This window comes from Danio rerio, chromosome 23, assembly GCF_049306965.1.
Source record: "Danio rerio strain Tuebingen ecotype United States chromosome 23, GRCz12tu, whole genome shotgun sequence".
Classification (NCBI taxonomy): domain Eukaryota; kingdom Metazoa; phylum Chordata; class Actinopteri; order Cypriniformes; family Danionidae; genus Danio; species Danio rerio.
In genome coordinates, this window is record NC_133198.1 from 32,287,089 (window position 1) to 32,303,216 (window position 16,128).

Genomic DNA, 16,128 nt, shown 5'->3' on the forward strand with positions numbered 1-16,128 from the left:
AGTCTGAACCAGGGGTTTTCAAACTATTCATTGCACACCGATCCCATTGCATTTTATTTAGGATAAACCACTTATTTAAAATTAATTAATTAAAAGGTGCGTACTCTCCAATACACCACTGAATTATAGTGTCATAATATTTAATAATTATAATTAAGATAGACACCTGACCTCCATTTAATAAACAATTTATTTGCCATACTCTGTTAATTTGAAGTTTAAAGTTTAAATCATTTATGTTAAACTTAAATTATTTAAAAACTTAAAAAGACTTAAATTTAGTCATTTAAGACATTTTAGGTCATAAGTTTACATACATTGACCGTTGCATTTAGTAGGCCTATTCTGGTCTAAATAAGCTTTTTGCATCTTAGGTGTTTACACACACAAATTAAGCAGTTTATACGTACATTTAATGTTACTTTGAAATTACTTTTGATGCAATAAATAATCCTAAATAGTTGAAAGTGTTAACATATTCTTGAAATGTAGTTATTTTATAACTATGAAATTTATTACTAAACAAAGTGAATCATTATGAATTTGCCAAGAAAAAATCCACTTTACCACTGTAAAGCAATGCCCCGCACTCACTAGAACGGTAGAACCTGGACTGTATGATATGTTATGTATGTAAAATAGAGAAAATAAGCAAGATGCGCAGTCTCATGCAGCCTTAGTGAAATATAGCGCGTCACAGCAATGAACTAAAAATAAAACCACCCTTGAAATGCTGGCGATCTTAATTTTTTTCAGCCTACACTGACTGAGAATAATGTTGCACTATTTTATTAACAAATAATTAGAATGTTTTTTTTTCCTTCAACACATTCATCATTACTTTTGCCTGTGCAAGTTTTTTGCGCACGCTTGAGCGCGAAGGCATCTATTTTCAGGTGTAAGATGCCACTTTTGGGTACCAGCACACTCTGCCACACCTGTGGCTATGTCCCTGCTACAATAATAATAACAACAACAACGACAAAATAATAACAAAAAATAATAATAATAAGACAGGCCTACTTTGACGTTGCAATAAAAAAGTATTAATGATCAAATAAATATTTACAATCGGCTAAAGGCATATATTAAATTAAAATAGGAGAAAATCCAATAGAAACAAATGGTACTATTTATTATAGCCCCATGCAGGGTCCAATGTGTTCTTACAACCATTGAATAACTAAGTAAATAATAATAATTACAATACTAATAATAATAGGCCTTATAATAATAATAATAATAATAATAATAATAATAATAATAATAATAATAATAATAATAATAATAAATTATTATTTTATACAGAGTAGGCTATTATTTAGGCCTACAATAGCTCTGAAACAATCATGTAAACCAGGTGCTGCTCGGAAATGGCTTTCTTTGCTCAGCATCAGGTGCACAGCAGTGAACTATGACCTTATTTTAATGACAAATGTCTAAGAATACTGCTGATTTACGTTTTTATTTAATTTATACATACACAATGAATGTAAGCCTGCTAACTGTGTGTGGTTCAAATGATAGAATATGTAAACTTTGTTTATATATATAATTAAATAATAATAATTAAAAGCCTGCGTGTAAGGCTTTTATTTTGAGGGTGACGTCACGAGCGCAGATTTGGTTGACCAATTAGAGGAAAGTGGGCGTTTCAGCACCGCCTACATGTGTAAAATGAATTTTAAAGTCGTTTATCCGTTTTCCTACCCTAAACCAAAAAACGAAAATCCAGCCAAAATCTCGTTTTTTCGTTTTCTCGTGAGCAAAAGAAAAACGGAAAAACGGCCGTTTTCTCCATTTCCTTTATTCCGTTTGAAAATGGAAAACAAATGAACAAAATGTACACGGACCGTACACGGACCATTTTTTGACTCATTATTTCGTTTTGGTTTTGTGTTTGTTTTAATATTTCGTTTTAAGTTAATAAGCAGAATAACAGATGAGTTTCCGTTTTTTCTGCCTACAGAATAAACAGAAAAACGAAATATTCATCGTTTTTCTGATGTTTCGTTTTCCGTAATAAAAGGAATAATCAAATGAACGGATGATACACGGACCCTTTTCAATAAGCCTATAGCACTGATAACTGTGAAGGGCTATGTTTAGATTTTTCAATTCTGTCAGCGAACACTTATGTTACTTATCACAGGCTAATTTTTTTTATCAAAACAACTTTTAAATATATCAAGCTAGCTAGGTAACATTATAACTACATAGCACTTTGACTTAGTTAACAAGTATAGGTGACTTTTTGCTAGTTGACAAGCAGGAAAAGGAATAAGATGAAAAATACCCAACTATAACGATCTGCAAAACAATTTGCCTGGAACATGTTAAATGTTATTATTATTATTGTTGTTATTATAATTATTTCCTTTATTTAGCCAGGAGATCACATTGAAACAGTAGTGTCTCTTCTTCCAGTGAGACCTGGTCCAGACGGCAGGCAGCCATTTTGTTTCACACAAAAAACAAAACCAAAAAAAATTACAAAATCACCATTTGTAAAAAAAAAAAAAAAAAAAAAAGGTCAGATCATAAAAAACAATTACAAGTATCCTTTAAGACGTTGCACAGAAGATGTTTAAAAGTACTCGGAGTCGGAAGTGTGTCAAGATTAAGCTGATTTTGTAGGTCATTCCAAGCCCAAGGAGCATAAAAAGAAAAAGCACGTTTGCCAAGTTCTGCCAATACCCTTGGGACTGTTAACTGAATACAGGAACCAAATCTAGTGTGTTGGTTATTTATGTGAAGTGTTAACAGGATGTTAAATGTTAAAATTGCAAACAAAAATCCCTGATATACCATGATTGGGGCAAATAAAATAAATAAACGAAATAAAATGCATACACAGCAAATTCATCAGAGTTAAATTCTCGGTGTTGAAGCATTTGAGAGTAAAGTGTTGACGTTAAAGAGTTAGATTTTGATAAATGAATATAATAAGAGTTAGAATTGATTTTATTCAGTGCGAAATCAAGGAGTTATCTTTTCAACACTTGGTGGTGTTATTTCCAACATCCGGGAATTCATGCAGCCCCAGTCACTGAAGAATTTTCCAGACGCCATTTTCCATCTGAGGTTTAGAACAGCAACTGGTGAGTCAAACTACCTAAATGTTGGTATTTTACTGACTTTCTTTAAGGAAATACAGTTGTAAACATGTTGTTAAGTTAATAACTTTAGAATGGAGTGACAATTTTAAACTTCTGCGGTTCATTCATGGTCGTTTGTGTATCTAGCTTAACTGCATTACTATTGACTTCTTTTCAAGAATGTTTATATATGCCCACGCATACATAGTGCATAAAAACATCAAATGTACATGTTCAACACATTTCTGTCACGCTTAATGCCATTTTGTGCGTTGTTACCCATCTGTAAAATAAAATCGACACTTCTCCTTTAATTCCAAGCAAACTAGCGAGGGAATCCCCGGAGCCGCCTAACGTTAGCCTAACTTACTCTGCCCGGATGCTAACGGCAACACAGGACGGTTTCCATAAGCTCTGGAGAGTTTCTAAAACATATCTGGTGAGTAAATGAACATATGCTTACTTGTAAAAGGCTTCCTGACTGAAACAAATGATTGTTTGTTATTCGTGTACGTTAATTTGGTTATTTTAAACACCGCGGCCCTTTTAAACTGGTTCATTCGTGGCCGTCCATATACCGTTAGTCCATAACTTAGACTCGTGTGATAACGTACGCTTGAATTATATTAAGTGTTGACAACCATTAAAGTCGGAATGTTAACATTAATGTCTTTAAATGACCGCGTTTGCACTTTATCAGACATTTAAGGTTACAGAAGTCTCCCGGAAGTTGCGGGACTAACGTTAACGTTATCCCGCAAATGCACAGAGACTCCCAGATGCCCAAGTAGATGCCCGCAAATGAATGATAATCTCCTGGAAATCGCGCGTCTCCCGCCCGGTCATTAAACACTTTGCACACCCCTCTCCACCGCATCCCTCCCAGCTCTTCAGGTACGTCGCGCGCAAGTCACCCCCACCGCTCTTCAGGTACGTCGCGCGCAACTCATCCCATGCTCTTTAGGTACTCATCTCTCCCGCTACCTCCCGCAAATCAACTCTGTATCCCCCGAAAATGACTTTTCCCAACTCGGGATGTCTGACGTTAGTAAGTTAGGCTATTTCTGTTGTCAGGAACATCTTAGTCAAGCTTTTTCTCCCGCATGATGTTGTGCTTAAAACTATAGGCTAAACTTAGCATGTACTGTACACAACATTTCCGTTTTATTAGTGCGTTGTAAAAAGCCACCTGTCTGTAAAATTAATCAACTGATTCATATTTGAGCAGCCTAATGATGATACAGGTTTGATTTGTAGATTTATTATCAATAATCAACATCTGAATCAAAAGATATGTGAAAATGTGTGAGGCATACTTTGTGATGTTCATCTCTCTTTTTTTATCTGAAGGTTATGCATATGTGTTAGATACTAATGTGTTGTTGTTTTTTAACAGCCACAGTTCTCTGTACAATAACACAAGACCCTGTGACGGTGGCTGATTAGAGACGGATGGTGTATTTCCAGAGTTGGTGAAATGACCAAGCACACCTTCTTGGTCATATGTGGTGATAATAATGAAGGTATGTTTGATAAAGTTCTGTATTTGTTTCACAATAAGCTGAGAGGGTATTAGAGCATTAAAGAATAACAAATGACATGAAGGTGATAAGTTTTGTATTGTGGGTGAACGGTTACTTAAATAATGTTTTGCTCTTTGCTTTGTACCTTTTCTTCTTCTGCTTATCCTAATATTTTAGATTATATTTGGACCTGAAACATCTGCTAGACTCCAGTAAAGGTGGCGTCAATACTGGACCTGAAAGGGCCTAACAAGTTGAATCTGGTAAAGAAACACGCACACACACACACACACACACACACACGCACGCACACGCTTACAGAAAACTGTAAGTTTATGAATATTTTTTACACTGTGGCCAATATTTTGGGGAAGTCAGCATCACTAAATGATATAAAAGATTTTAAGCTCCTCTAAATTTTGCTCCAAGTGTTGTGTTAAATTCAGGATTCTGGACAGACAGCTGCCTGTTTTTCCAGTTCTAGTCATAGTGGTTAACCTAATTGTTTTTGGAGATCCAACAGTGATATATGTGTTTTTTCTACTTTTCCATATCCTGTCACCTCAACCAGCTGGGAGAGTCAAGTTGTGGATCATCATGTAGATTTTCAAAAGGTGAGTTTAGATTTCTTGAATGTTTTATTTACTTTAAATGTTCTTTTAAATATATCATAGAATTTGATTGCAATTTGTTTTCAAACATTTTTCTTAGTCATGCTGGAGTCTTGAAGAGTTCTTAGATGAGCATCACCCTACAGTATATCCGTGCATCAGGAACCACCAGACGAGCGATCAGCAGCTGCTACTGTACATCGTCATGGATAAAAAGGTCATCCTGTGGCTGGGAAGCACATCTTTCACAGGACATGCTTGATGAGATTTCCTAGCTCCAGTTTGTTTTCACACAAGTTTACAGCATTTATACCTTCATTTAAACTGCTGTTTGATATGGAGGACCAAGGAAACACCAGAAGTGAAAGATTTGCACGCCAAGTTGTTTAAAATGTAATTTCAGAAGAAAACTATGAGTTCAGAAGAAAACTATGAGTGACGCTATATTGAACTTTCAAATTGCTCTGATGAAACATCAAGTTTGGACATCATATTTTGTTGATACTGTCTGTACTAATAAAACATTTAAAGCATATTTGACATTGTTGCATTTTAAAAATTGAATGAATTGTTGAAGTTGTGAATGTTTTCTAATAAAATGTTTTTTATTTTGTAATTTACAGTCTATTTGACCTTTTTACCATATTTACACTCAAGAGAGTTGAATAAAATAACAATATATTACACCAGGTGGTGTTAAATATAGTTACATTTTTTAACTCTGCCCTGAGTTAAAATTAACCCTTACTTCGGTGTCAATGTGCCAACCCTTTTGAAAGTGTTGATTTAAGTCTGTTTTGAGTGGACCCCATGAGACACTTTCAAAGTGTTGAAATTAACACCCATAGAGTTGTTTTGGGTCCCCATATTTTGCTGTGTAGACAAACATTTTAAAATTCAATAATTTTCCAGAAATTCCAAGACCCATGGAAACCTTTAAATAATTTTAGTTCAAGCAGGGTCATAAAACAAAGAATTGATGAAACCTTAGAAAATAGAGAAAGTTGATTAAACATGACAGTTAAGGATTTCTGAAGGATCATGTGACACCCATCTGAAGGACAGTCATGACTCAAGTAAAAATACTGAACATTAAGCATTGCCATAACAGAATATATTTGCATTTTAAAATATATTTATATAAAAACAGTTACTTTAATTATAATAATAGTTTACTGTATTTTTAAAAATCAAATAAATTAAAATTTGGTGGGCATTCAAGACCCTAAATGATTGTGTATATAGTTAAATACAAATTTAAAAATGAATAATACTGACAATAATAATAATAATTTGATTATATGTTTTTAAATCACATTTAAATCTTTAACAAACTGATTAAACTGCAATAACTGATTAACTGCTTTCTAAAAACGATGACGCACAGTTAAGATGCAATTTTTAAAAGATGCCATCACAGATATAACACACAAAACAAATTAAAGGAAAATGTATTTTCAATTACCTATGATGAACTCATACCTGCACAGGACTTAAGATGGTGTCCCTCCTCCCTTGAACTGTAATGTTCGGTTTGTGCATTTCAACATTTATTTGAATAAGACTGGAATCCTCCAACGCCACCACCAGACTCCCTCTCAAGGCAAGAGACCAGTCGAGCTGAGTGGAAAAAAATCACATCAGAATCATTACATCAAATGAATTCATCGACCTCTTATAATGACACATTTATTTAAATTTACCTCATTATTCCAATTATCCACAGGGATCTCTCTGGTAACCTTACACACAAAAAAGAACAAAAATTTAAAAAAGAGAGATCAAGACAGCAAGAAGATAATCATTAAATCAGTTATTCTTACCTGAATGGAGTCTGAATCACATTGGATGTACTCTCTATTAGGAGGCGCTAACACTGCTGGACACTTCATCATAAACTTCTGAGTTCTGCCTCCAAAACGACTAACTCTCTTCAACAGGTTCAGCACAATCACGTAATTTCCGTGCTGTAAAATCACAACAAAATGCTATTGTGTGAAAAAAGGACAGTTTTTACCAGCAAAATTCTGTGAAGTGCATGTGTTACAGTGATAAACAAAGACTTTTTCTGACCTCTAACTGGACAAAGCATCCGCTGTACATGACTCTGAAGACATAGTTTTTGTCCAGATCTCTGTGCAGTGCAAATCCACATGACGAAAGCTGATGGTTTAGATTCTCCATGGACACCAAACCCACTAGACAAAGCGAGCGATTTAGAAACAATGTTGAAAACTTACACGCATACAGTAAAATCAATTGAAAATTTAACAAATTTGGTAGTTATTTTTCATTGTTGTTCAAAATGCTGGTCAGTCATACATTTAACATTGTCCTGTGTTACTGTGTGATATAACCTAAATCAGTAATTGAATAACTAGTCTATAAAACTTATTAAATTTAGTTCATATTTAAGATTTGTTTTATTAATTAGATTAATATAAATGTCATAATATTGTGAGTTAATATCTTGTTTAAAACCATGCAATAATATTACTGTCTTTTATTTATTTATTCTTTTTGTTTATTGTTTTTTTTTTGTCCTAAAGCCATTTTTTTGTCAAAGCAACCGAATTAAGCCATACAAAGCCTTATAATTTCTTAAAATAGTGATTAAAATCTAATTTTAATAGAAGTTGTCTGTGCATCGTGTTTACTAAAATGTACACCGATTAAAAAGAATGTTTCTGTGATTAAATAAATAATACATAGACAAAATTAGATAAATAATACATAGAAATAATTAAGTTAGTTTAGGCAAAAAGTATATATATCATTTAAATATCAATCCTAGATTAGTACTCAATTTAAGCTTGTAGGAAGTAAAAGCAGAACTTATTAGTACATTAAACTTGAAACTGCTTGTTATGTTTAAAATGATTATTTGAATAAACATTGTATCAAGTTCTACAATTAAGTGAAACCTTCATTCTGATACTAGTGTGAAAATATTCAAACTAACTGCTAAAATAAAATGTACAAATTCTGTTTGTCAATTTTATATAACTTTAAGCAGATCTGACTGAAACCTAGTGAAATTGACTTTAAAATGTTTCTAAAAGGTCTGAAATCCCTAGTCTATTAGCAGAGTTTTACAGAATGACAATTACAGAATTACAGAAAGTATTATAGCAGCTAATAAACAAATTCTACATTTATATAGAAGTATAATTTCAAAATTAATAATAAGTTTAAAATAAAGGGTAATATATATATATATATATATATATAAACAGGTTTTCTTTACATGTGCTACATTATGTAATTAAATATCCATATCTCACCTTGAATTCTTAATATTCCAGAAAGCCAAAGCCTCAATCCCTCAATTCTCAATCTATGGATCCAAAGTTCCATGTACTCAGAAAAACATTCCACATCGCCCTCTAAAAAAAAGAATATCAGCCACTTTTTCAACATGGTTTTACTCCGGTGAAAACAAAATAGCTTAACTTAAGAATTACAGTACCTGTCATGCTTGAAGACGGACTCCCCATCCAGTCTCTCTTCTGCCGCAACACATTTCCCCATATAGGCAAAATGAAGTGTCTATATGAAAAAAAAAAACCATAAACAATAATCATTTTGGCAAAAAAGTACAGCTGAAAACACTAATAGAGCATAAGCATATTTGCATACATTGAAATAAGCAAAACTCTTGTCAGTGTCAGCTCCATGGCTCATTGTACATTAGTTCATGAAGAAATAGTGCTGATACAAGTGTTTTATACTGCTAATAAGTCAGCTGTGTTTGAGCTTTTACATTACAAGGGAGTGTGAAGACTAGGCTGACCCACTGTCATTATGTTACAACATACAGGCCAGCAATTGTGAAAAAAGCAATGGAAAAAGGAAAACCTGCACCTGCACGGCAACAAACATTTATCTTCCTGTTGTTCATTCACCGATTCATTTGCCTTCAATAATAAAATGGATTTGGCTTCTTAACTACTGTTATCTAGTGAAATGCAAGGTTTAAAACCTTTATGTAGCCCTAATTGTGATCTTTTTGTATAATATTGGTGGACTGACACTGAAAGTGATAACATTACAACAGTGATTATTTTTCCCCATAAGCCTTCTTAAGACACAAATCTTAATGAATGCCAAATTTTGTATTATAAAGTTCCATCTGCATTGAGCGTAAAAATATATAGCTGTTGAAATGAAAAATCAACATAATCTGATCTGTAGTTACTAAAAAACTGATACTACTAAAAACAAAGTAAATTAAACTACCAAAGTACATAGGCTAGTGATCAAAAAAGTTAGTATACCTTGTTGTTCAATCACTGATTATTTTGCCTTTAATGATAAAATGGATCCGACTGCTTAACAAAAGTCATCAAGTAAAGTCTAGTAACATTAAAATAGAGATTATTTTCCCCATAAGCCTACTTAATGACACAAATCTTAAAGAAGGCCAAATTATTTGGCATACAGCTTCCTCTGCATTCAGTGTAAAAACTGTAGCTATTGATATGAAAAACATAATGATGTGGATGTGCATCACTGGATTTTCTCTTCAGTTAAGACTTTCAGCAGTGAATATTAAACCAACTGAACAAAACTAAACTTAAACACTGAACTTACCCTGAACTGACAGTTTCAGTTTACTAGAATTTCTATGTTAAGCTGCTTTGAGACAATCTACATAGTAAAAGCGCTATATAGCTGTAAAGATCAATTGAATAATCTGATCTGTTAGTTACTAAAAACGAATAGGTCAAGTAAATTAAAATAACAAAAGTGCACAGTGATCGAAAACGTGATCAAAGTTTAAATGATTGCCTTGATGACAAAACAGTAAAACAGTGAAGGCCTGAGTTTAGATTGATAAGTGTAAATAAGAAATACTTAAAATGACAAAGAATGAGTGTTTTAAGATGCATTGTGCGTTTGAAGCTGGACTAAGCAAGAAACTTAAACAAAAACATAAATTTTGTTCTGTTTTGTGGTTAAAATATGACTTCTTTGTTCGGTGATCATCATTATACTCCTTGAAGGTAAGGAATACTGAACGGTACACATTTTTACGCTCGAGAAAACAATAAAGGGTTATTACATTTTAATTTTTTATGCTATATGAACAAACATTTAACTTGGTTGCAAGGTAGTTTTGGGCCTTTGTCTTTAAAGCTATTGTTTTACAGCGCTTTTGTCTGTTCTAGGCCTGATGTAACGAACCTGTAAGGCCTGTAAGGCCGCGCGATATGAGAGGCTTTCAACCAGCTTTCAATACTCCAGTGGATTCTTTTATTTCAACATTTCTTTTAGCCACTTTAAATACAAATTACAACCCGACCGGTCTATCGTGAAAATGAATTAACACAGTAGAACCACACCAAATGACCAAGTGTACAACAAATTACGTTTTGCGACTGAAAAGTTAACGTACTACATTTCCAAACCCCTCCATGTGCTGTGGTGAGACGCTCCAAAGTGATGACGTCATTCCTTCAGTGACGCATCAGGGCGGCCATTTTATCAGTTTAGGGGGTCGGAGCAGAAACTGGATGCAATAGTCCACGAGCTTTCTTTGTGTAATTACTTTAAATTACTTGTTTTGTGCACATTCGGTCGATAATCAGGTACAATCGATGAGGTGATATTTGCTTAGCGTATTTTCTGGCGGGAAAGGGTGCGTCGCGACATCCCATTCATTTCTAGCGTGCGCGCGGTTAGCAACTAGCTTAGCTCAGCTAATGGCACCCCGCGTTATCTAACAGTCGCACGTAAACAATAGCCACAACTCGTGTAGCCAACTAATTGGTTGCCAAGTGTGTTTATTAAGTCGTTTTGGTGTACTAATTTCTGTTTCGGCTCCGTTTGTTGCCTTAGTGCTGAATTATTGATCGAGTTGGAAACAGTTAGCACAGCTCGCGCATTCGGTGTAATCATGACGGAGTGCTATATTCGTGTGGCGGAGGATGAAAACGAGGAGCCGATGGAGATTCCGTCCGAAGAGGACGGCACCGTGCTGCTCTCCACCGTCGCCGCGCAGTTTCCCGGTGCCTGCGGCCTAAGATACCGAAGCCCCGTGTCCCAGTGCATGAGAGGGGTCCGACTAGTGGAGGGGGTTCTTCATGCACCAGAAGCAGACTGGGGCAATCTGGTGTACGTGGTTAATTATCCAAAAGGTATTGTTAGATTTGCTAGATTTTAATTGTATTGATGCAAATCAATTAATTATGGGTTATTATTATCTCAATCATAATGGGTTCGACCTGCTTATTATTGCAATCACTGAATGAATGCACTTTTCAGATAACAAGAGGAAGATGGATGAAATGGATGCCGCATCGGCGGTGAAGATCAAGAGGGGCATCCAGAAGACATCAGATTTGATTGTGCTTGGGCTGCCATGGAAAACAACAGAGCAAGACCTTAAAGATTATTTCGGCACTTTTGGAGAGGTGATCATGGTGCAGGTTAGTATAAGCAAACTTTGTTGTTGTTTTTTTTTTTTTTTTTTTGAAAAGGTATGAAATATCACATATTATTTATATTTTTCTTTTGCCAAAATCAATTACATTGAAAAAGATAAACAAAATGGTGTGACTTTAATACTTGTAACACATTAATTGAAATCTAGAGCACAGACAATGGCCTAAAATCTAGGCCTACATCAAGATCACTACAAAGGCAAACAAAAAAAGTTCACTTGGCCATCACCTTCGAGTAGTATTGAGCATGTTTTGTTTTTGTATGTGGTGACAAGTTTTGATCAGTATCTGTTGCTCAATTTAATTTAGCAATAGTTAAAATGTTAATAAAAAAAGTCAACAGTATGTCAAATCAACGGTGAAAAACATGCAAAACAAAAAAAAGTAATAGGTATGTGGCTTTATAAAGTGTAACTGCTGAATATTATTGATGCAGCCACTGCAAATGGCCCTAAATGCATTCATAACAGTCACAAGCATTTTGTTGCATAATGAATGCATGGGCACAGACTCAAATGTAAGTGGCTGTGGATTAAAGGCAATTATGCTGTAAAATATCTCTTGCACAGACCAGTTGTTTTGCTCCCCCAAAACGTATCGTCAGGAGCCACAGGTATTAGATAAAAAAAAAATAAAAAAAATCTTCATTCTAAAATTGTCTGAATCAATAAGGACCGGTCTCAACTAACTTGTGTGCTAATGGAAAAAAAATCCTAATGAGAAAAACAACTATATTTTGGGTGACTTGAGGGCACATTATTAGCAGATCAAATTTGTAGTTGAGCTATGCCTCTAATTTAGTGATACATTTGTAATTGGTAGCTGTTACATTGACCATTACTTGTTTTGTTTTTTTTTTAGGTGAAAAGGGATGCCAAGAGTGGAAATTCCAAAGGATTCGGTTTTGTAAGATTTACTGACTATGAAACACAAATAAAAGTCATGTCCCAGCGGCATATGATCGATGGAAGATGGTGCGACTGCAAACTTCCCAACTCAAAGGTACGTGAGCAACACTAATGCAACAAAATAACACAAACATTTACTGTTTTGATGTACACATTACAAATTACATTTCAACATGAACAGATCATCTTTTAATAGTTTTATCATGCTTCTGATGTTGTAAGGATGCATGAGTAGACTCTGTTTTCTATTAAATGATCTAGTATTTCCTGGAACAGGCTGGCCCTGATGAGCCTATGAGAAGCAGGAAAGTGTTTGTGGGACGCTGCACTGAGGACATGACAGCAGATGAGCTCAGACAGTTTTTTATGCAGTATGGCGAAGTCACAGATGTATTCATCCCCAAACCCTTCCGCGCTTTTGCCTTCGTCACCTTCGCAGACGATCAGGTCAGTTTTCTGTATCTTTTGCTGTCTTAATTTTGCAATGTTCTCTTCCTATATTAACGCATGCTTGTTTTCCTCCAGGTTGCCCAGTCTCTGTGCGGCGAGGACCTGATCATTAAAGGAACCAGCGTGCACATCTCCAATGCTGAGCCTAAGCACAATAATAGTAGGCAAATGATGGATCGTGGGCGTTTTGGGGGGTATGGGGGGCAGGGCTTTGGCAGTAGTCGCAGTCCAAACAGCAATGTTAATTTTGGGGCCCTAAACCTGAATCCAGCTATGATGGCAGCCGCGCAGGCAGCACTTCAGAGTAGTTGGGGTATGATGGGGATGCTTGCTAATCAGCAAAACCAGACACCCGCCTCTGGCACCAACCCTAGTGGGCAGAGTGGTAGTAGAGATCAGACCCAAAATTACAGCGCAAGCAGCAATAACTACAACGCTGGCAGCTCAGCTGCTCTGGGGTGGGGGGCGGGTACCAATTCGGCTGCAGCTGGTGGGTTCAATTCCAGTTTTGGATCTAGCATGGAGACAAAGTCCAGTTGGGGAATGTAGGGAGAGATTTGATTTGGGGCTTGAAAGTATCCTAATATGTAGATTATATGGTAAGTATTTTGAGAGAAAAAAAGTTTAGTCATATTATTTCCCTTAAATATTTGCCTTTTGATTTTGTAAAACTGAATGTTCTTCATATACAAAGTGATTGCTCTTTAAGGTTAATTGATAGTTAGTTGTGGAATGAACACTTTTCAGTTTTCATTATTGATAATTTATTTTGTATGAGGCATTATTTCAGTATGCCCACATATCAGAGTATCTCTTAGCATTTCAGGGCCCTCTCAACATACAGTACATTTAAAGATGTTCCATGTGGAAAGCCATTTGAGTTGTGTTCTCTGCAGTTTTTTTTGTACCTCAAAAGTTTTTTATGGTCAAGCCTTCATACATCTCTTCTACAGTTCATCACCTCTTTTCCAATTTCCCGGGAAGAAGCCCCTCGTTGGCCGCAATGTTCGAGCGATCTCAGTATCAGTTCCCTTCTTCCCATGTGTAAATGCTTTGTCATCAAAGAGCACAGCTTCACTCTGCATATACTGTGTTAGACGGTGGGTGTTGTCTTTTTTTTCCCTTTTTTCATGGATGAAATCTGTCCGCTTTTTTAAGAGCTGAGTGATTTGGTGATGGATTGTTGGTGCGCCACGAGTGAAAGACTGAATGAGCGAACGCGTTGAGAGAGAGAGAGCGAGCGAGAGAGAGAGAACTTGAACGAACGCAAGTGTGAAATGCTGAAAAGTGACTGTGAGAAGAACCTGTGTGAGCGAGTGTGACTTAAAGCAGCGAATGTTTTTGTTTTTCTGTAGGACTATCTGAAGGACATTTTTTCCATTCTTCCACCCCTCTCGTCCTGTCTACCTTTCCTCCCTTTCTTATATTGCAATCATAATTAAAAAAAAAAAAAAAAGATGTAGTGAAATGTTTGTGATCTATTAAGTATTTGTTCTTGCTTAATATTTGATGTGAATGCTGTGTATGGTGTGTGTGTGTTCTATCTCGCTGTTACTAAACTCATGTGTGAACGTGATGTGATGCTGCCTGTGGGCGGGGCTTCTGGGAGTTGGCAGTGTGAATGAAGGCAAGTGTGAGCTCTGAGTGGCTTAACTGAGATGATGTTATTGATGATGATGATGAAAGTGAAGAATGCTACCAGAGGAGGTTGCTTTTGTTGTGTTTTGAGTGCTTTTTATGTTTTGTGATTCTTCTAAGGGAACTCGAATAAAAAATTGACTAGTTATTTTGATAGTGGCTTATTTGCTTCAAGACATGAATTAAATTGCAAACACTTATTTAATTCGCATGTATAGGGACGTTGGACTCGGCTGGCCCAGGTTTACCTCAGAACCCTGAGTGAAGTCAATAATGGAAGAGCTGAAGACTGAAGTTCACACAGTCCATCTGTGGAGACTGCTGCTGTATGCCTTTAACCTGAAAAGGGACTACATCACTTCACTAACCAGATTTCCCAGGAATCCTTTTTGAAATTACAACGGACAATTCCCAATTGGCCGGAGTGCATGACTAAAGACAGTACAAGGCAATCTAAAAGCAGAACGACCAGTTGGTTTACGGATCAGTCCCCATCACAAATGACTTCATGTCCATGCCCGTGTGTATTTCCAGCTCTGTTTTAGGCAAGATGTCAATGCAATCATTGATCTTGCTTTTTAAGTCTTTCTTTCTTTCTTCTTTTGTTTGATTGCTTGTGTATGATCTGTCTTCACTGTAAATACAGTTTACCGCAAGTTGAAAAGGCCTATTTTTCATACAGTGTCCTGTTGTGGGTGGGGTTTGTGTTGTCATTGATTTGAGTCACTGGCAGGATATTCATTTTTCAAAGTACTTAATAAACATGCACAGAGGAATTGCATCTGTTTTTTTGTTTAATTGTTAACATTAGTCTTCTACAATTTAACAATACTAGTACAACATAAAGATACTACTCTCGTGTGGGAAATCACAGTAATGGTAGAACTGCAGGTTTCACTGCATTAGGAGATTAATGGCTAATTAAATCTTTCAATGATAACTTAAGATATTGTCCTAGTTTATACAACAGCTAAGGTTTTTTTTAAACCTGCAGTGTAAGTGTTTTTTTTTTCACAGCACTTTTATAAATTCTGTCGTAAATATGTATCATGAGCTATACAATTTAATAAAAGCCATTTTTCAATGGAATTGATATGCTTGGCCAATTAACTTTGAGTTGTGGTTACAGGTAGGTCCTATGAAAACATGATTTGTTTAACTTGTTTACACCTCCCAAAAAATTTGTACTTTAAGTTATCTGAAGTGTGACAATTTATTTAAAACTGTTTTAATTCTGCTAACATGGTCAAAGTCAGGAAAAGTGGGACATCAGTTAATTGTAATAATTAAGCTCTTTGGTGATTCAAAAGAAAAAGGCTTAATGTCAGAAACTTGTTTTATATTAAATAGAATTAGAATGCTGCAGGCAGAACAATTGGAAAATATCCAATAAGAATTTACTTATCAATTGAGTATAAAAAGAATTAAAGTTAGTTGACAAGTTCTGTTTCTGC

At 35.4% G+C, this 16,128-nt stretch overlaps 2 protein-coding genes and 1 long non-coding RNA gene across 22 annotated transcripts in view; 2 read left to right on the forward strand and 1 right to left on the reverse strand.

Moving 5' to 3' along the window:
• ciroz (ciliated left-right organizer protein containing ZP-N domains) overlaps nt 1-10,691 on the reverse strand; it is a 54,627-nt gene extending 43,936 nt beyond the window's left edge. For 7 of the 14 annotated variants that reach the window (XR_012398580.1, XR_012398578.1, XM_073939122.1 and 4 more), the window contains exons 1-7: nt 10,631-10,691; nt 8,702-8,781; nt 8,517-8,618; nt 7,306-7,430; nt 7,056-7,199; nt 6,936-6,974; nt 6,715-6,852 (exon numbers count right to left, since the gene is read on the reverse strand). Coding sequence is in view for 11 of the 14 variants with exons in the window: in XM_073939122.1 (XP_073795223.1) it covers nt 6,715-6,852; nt 6,936-6,974; nt 7,056-7,199; nt 7,306-7,430; nt 8,517-8,618; nt 8,702-8,729 (576 nt within the window). In the remaining 3 variants the exon portion in view is untranslated. Of the gene's footprint in view, nt 1-6,677; nt 6,853-6,935; nt 6,975-7,055; nt 7,200-7,305; nt 7,431-8,516; nt 8,619-8,701; nt 8,782-10,419 lie in introns of those variants that run through there. The other 7 variants (XR_012398579.1, XM_073939120.1, XM_073939128.1 and 4 more) reach the window with 2 other exon arrangements.
• Nucleotides 3,064-5,766, forward strand: LOC137489134 (uncharacterized). 2 transcript variants are annotated; one of them, XR_011008486.2, is made up of 6 exons: nt 3,064-3,101; nt 3,420-3,537; nt 4,495-4,621; nt 4,799-4,884; nt 5,193-5,235; nt 5,333-5,766. It is a non-coding gene; the product is annotated as an uncharacterized lncRNA (long non-coding RNA). The 2 variants fall into 2 exon arrangements; XR_012398582.1 differs by lacking the exon at nt 3,420-3,537.
• Nucleotides 10,692-10,704: 13 nt separating the features above from the next.
• tardbpa (TAR DNA binding protein a) lies at nt 10,705-15,455 on the forward strand. 6 transcript variants are annotated; one of them, XR_011008371.2, is made up of 8 exons: nt 10,705-11,372; nt 11,500-11,663; nt 12,540-12,680; nt 12,848-13,033; nt 13,112-13,196; nt 13,990-14,136; nt 14,392-14,663; nt 14,893-15,455. XR_011008371.2 is itself a non-coding variant. In NM_198364.2 (7 exons), the coding sequence occupies exons 1-6, from the start codon at nt 11,132-11,134 to the stop codon at nt 14,082-14,084; spliced, it is 912 nt and encodes a 303-aa protein (NP_938178.1). In that variant the 5' UTR covers nt 10,738-11,131; the 3' UTR covers nt 14,085-14,136; nt 14,893-15,450. The 6 variants fall into 6 exon arrangements, 4 of the variants coding, with proteins under 4 accessions (XP_073794270.1, XP_021325436.1, NP_938178.1 ...); XR_011008373.2 differs by having other exon boundaries at nt 12,863-13,033; NM_198364.2 differs by lacking the exon at nt 14,392-14,663 and having other exon boundaries at nt 10,738-11,372; nt 14,893-15,450.
• Nucleotides 15,456-16,128: the final 673 nt, after the last annotated feature.

Coding starts and splice junctions, on each gene's coding strand:
- tardbpa (XM_073938169.1), top strand. CDS start 11,132: ATGACGGAGTGCTATATTCGTGTGGCGGAGGATGAAAACGAGGAGCCG. Junction 11,373..11,499: donor CGTGGTTAATTATCCAAAAG/GTATTGTTAGAT, acceptor TGCACTTTTCAG/ATAACAAGAGGAAGATGGAT. Junction 13,034..13,111: donor TCACCTTCGCAGACGATCAG/GTCAGTTTTCTG, acceptor GTTTTCCTCCAG/GTTGCCCAGTCTCTGTGCGG.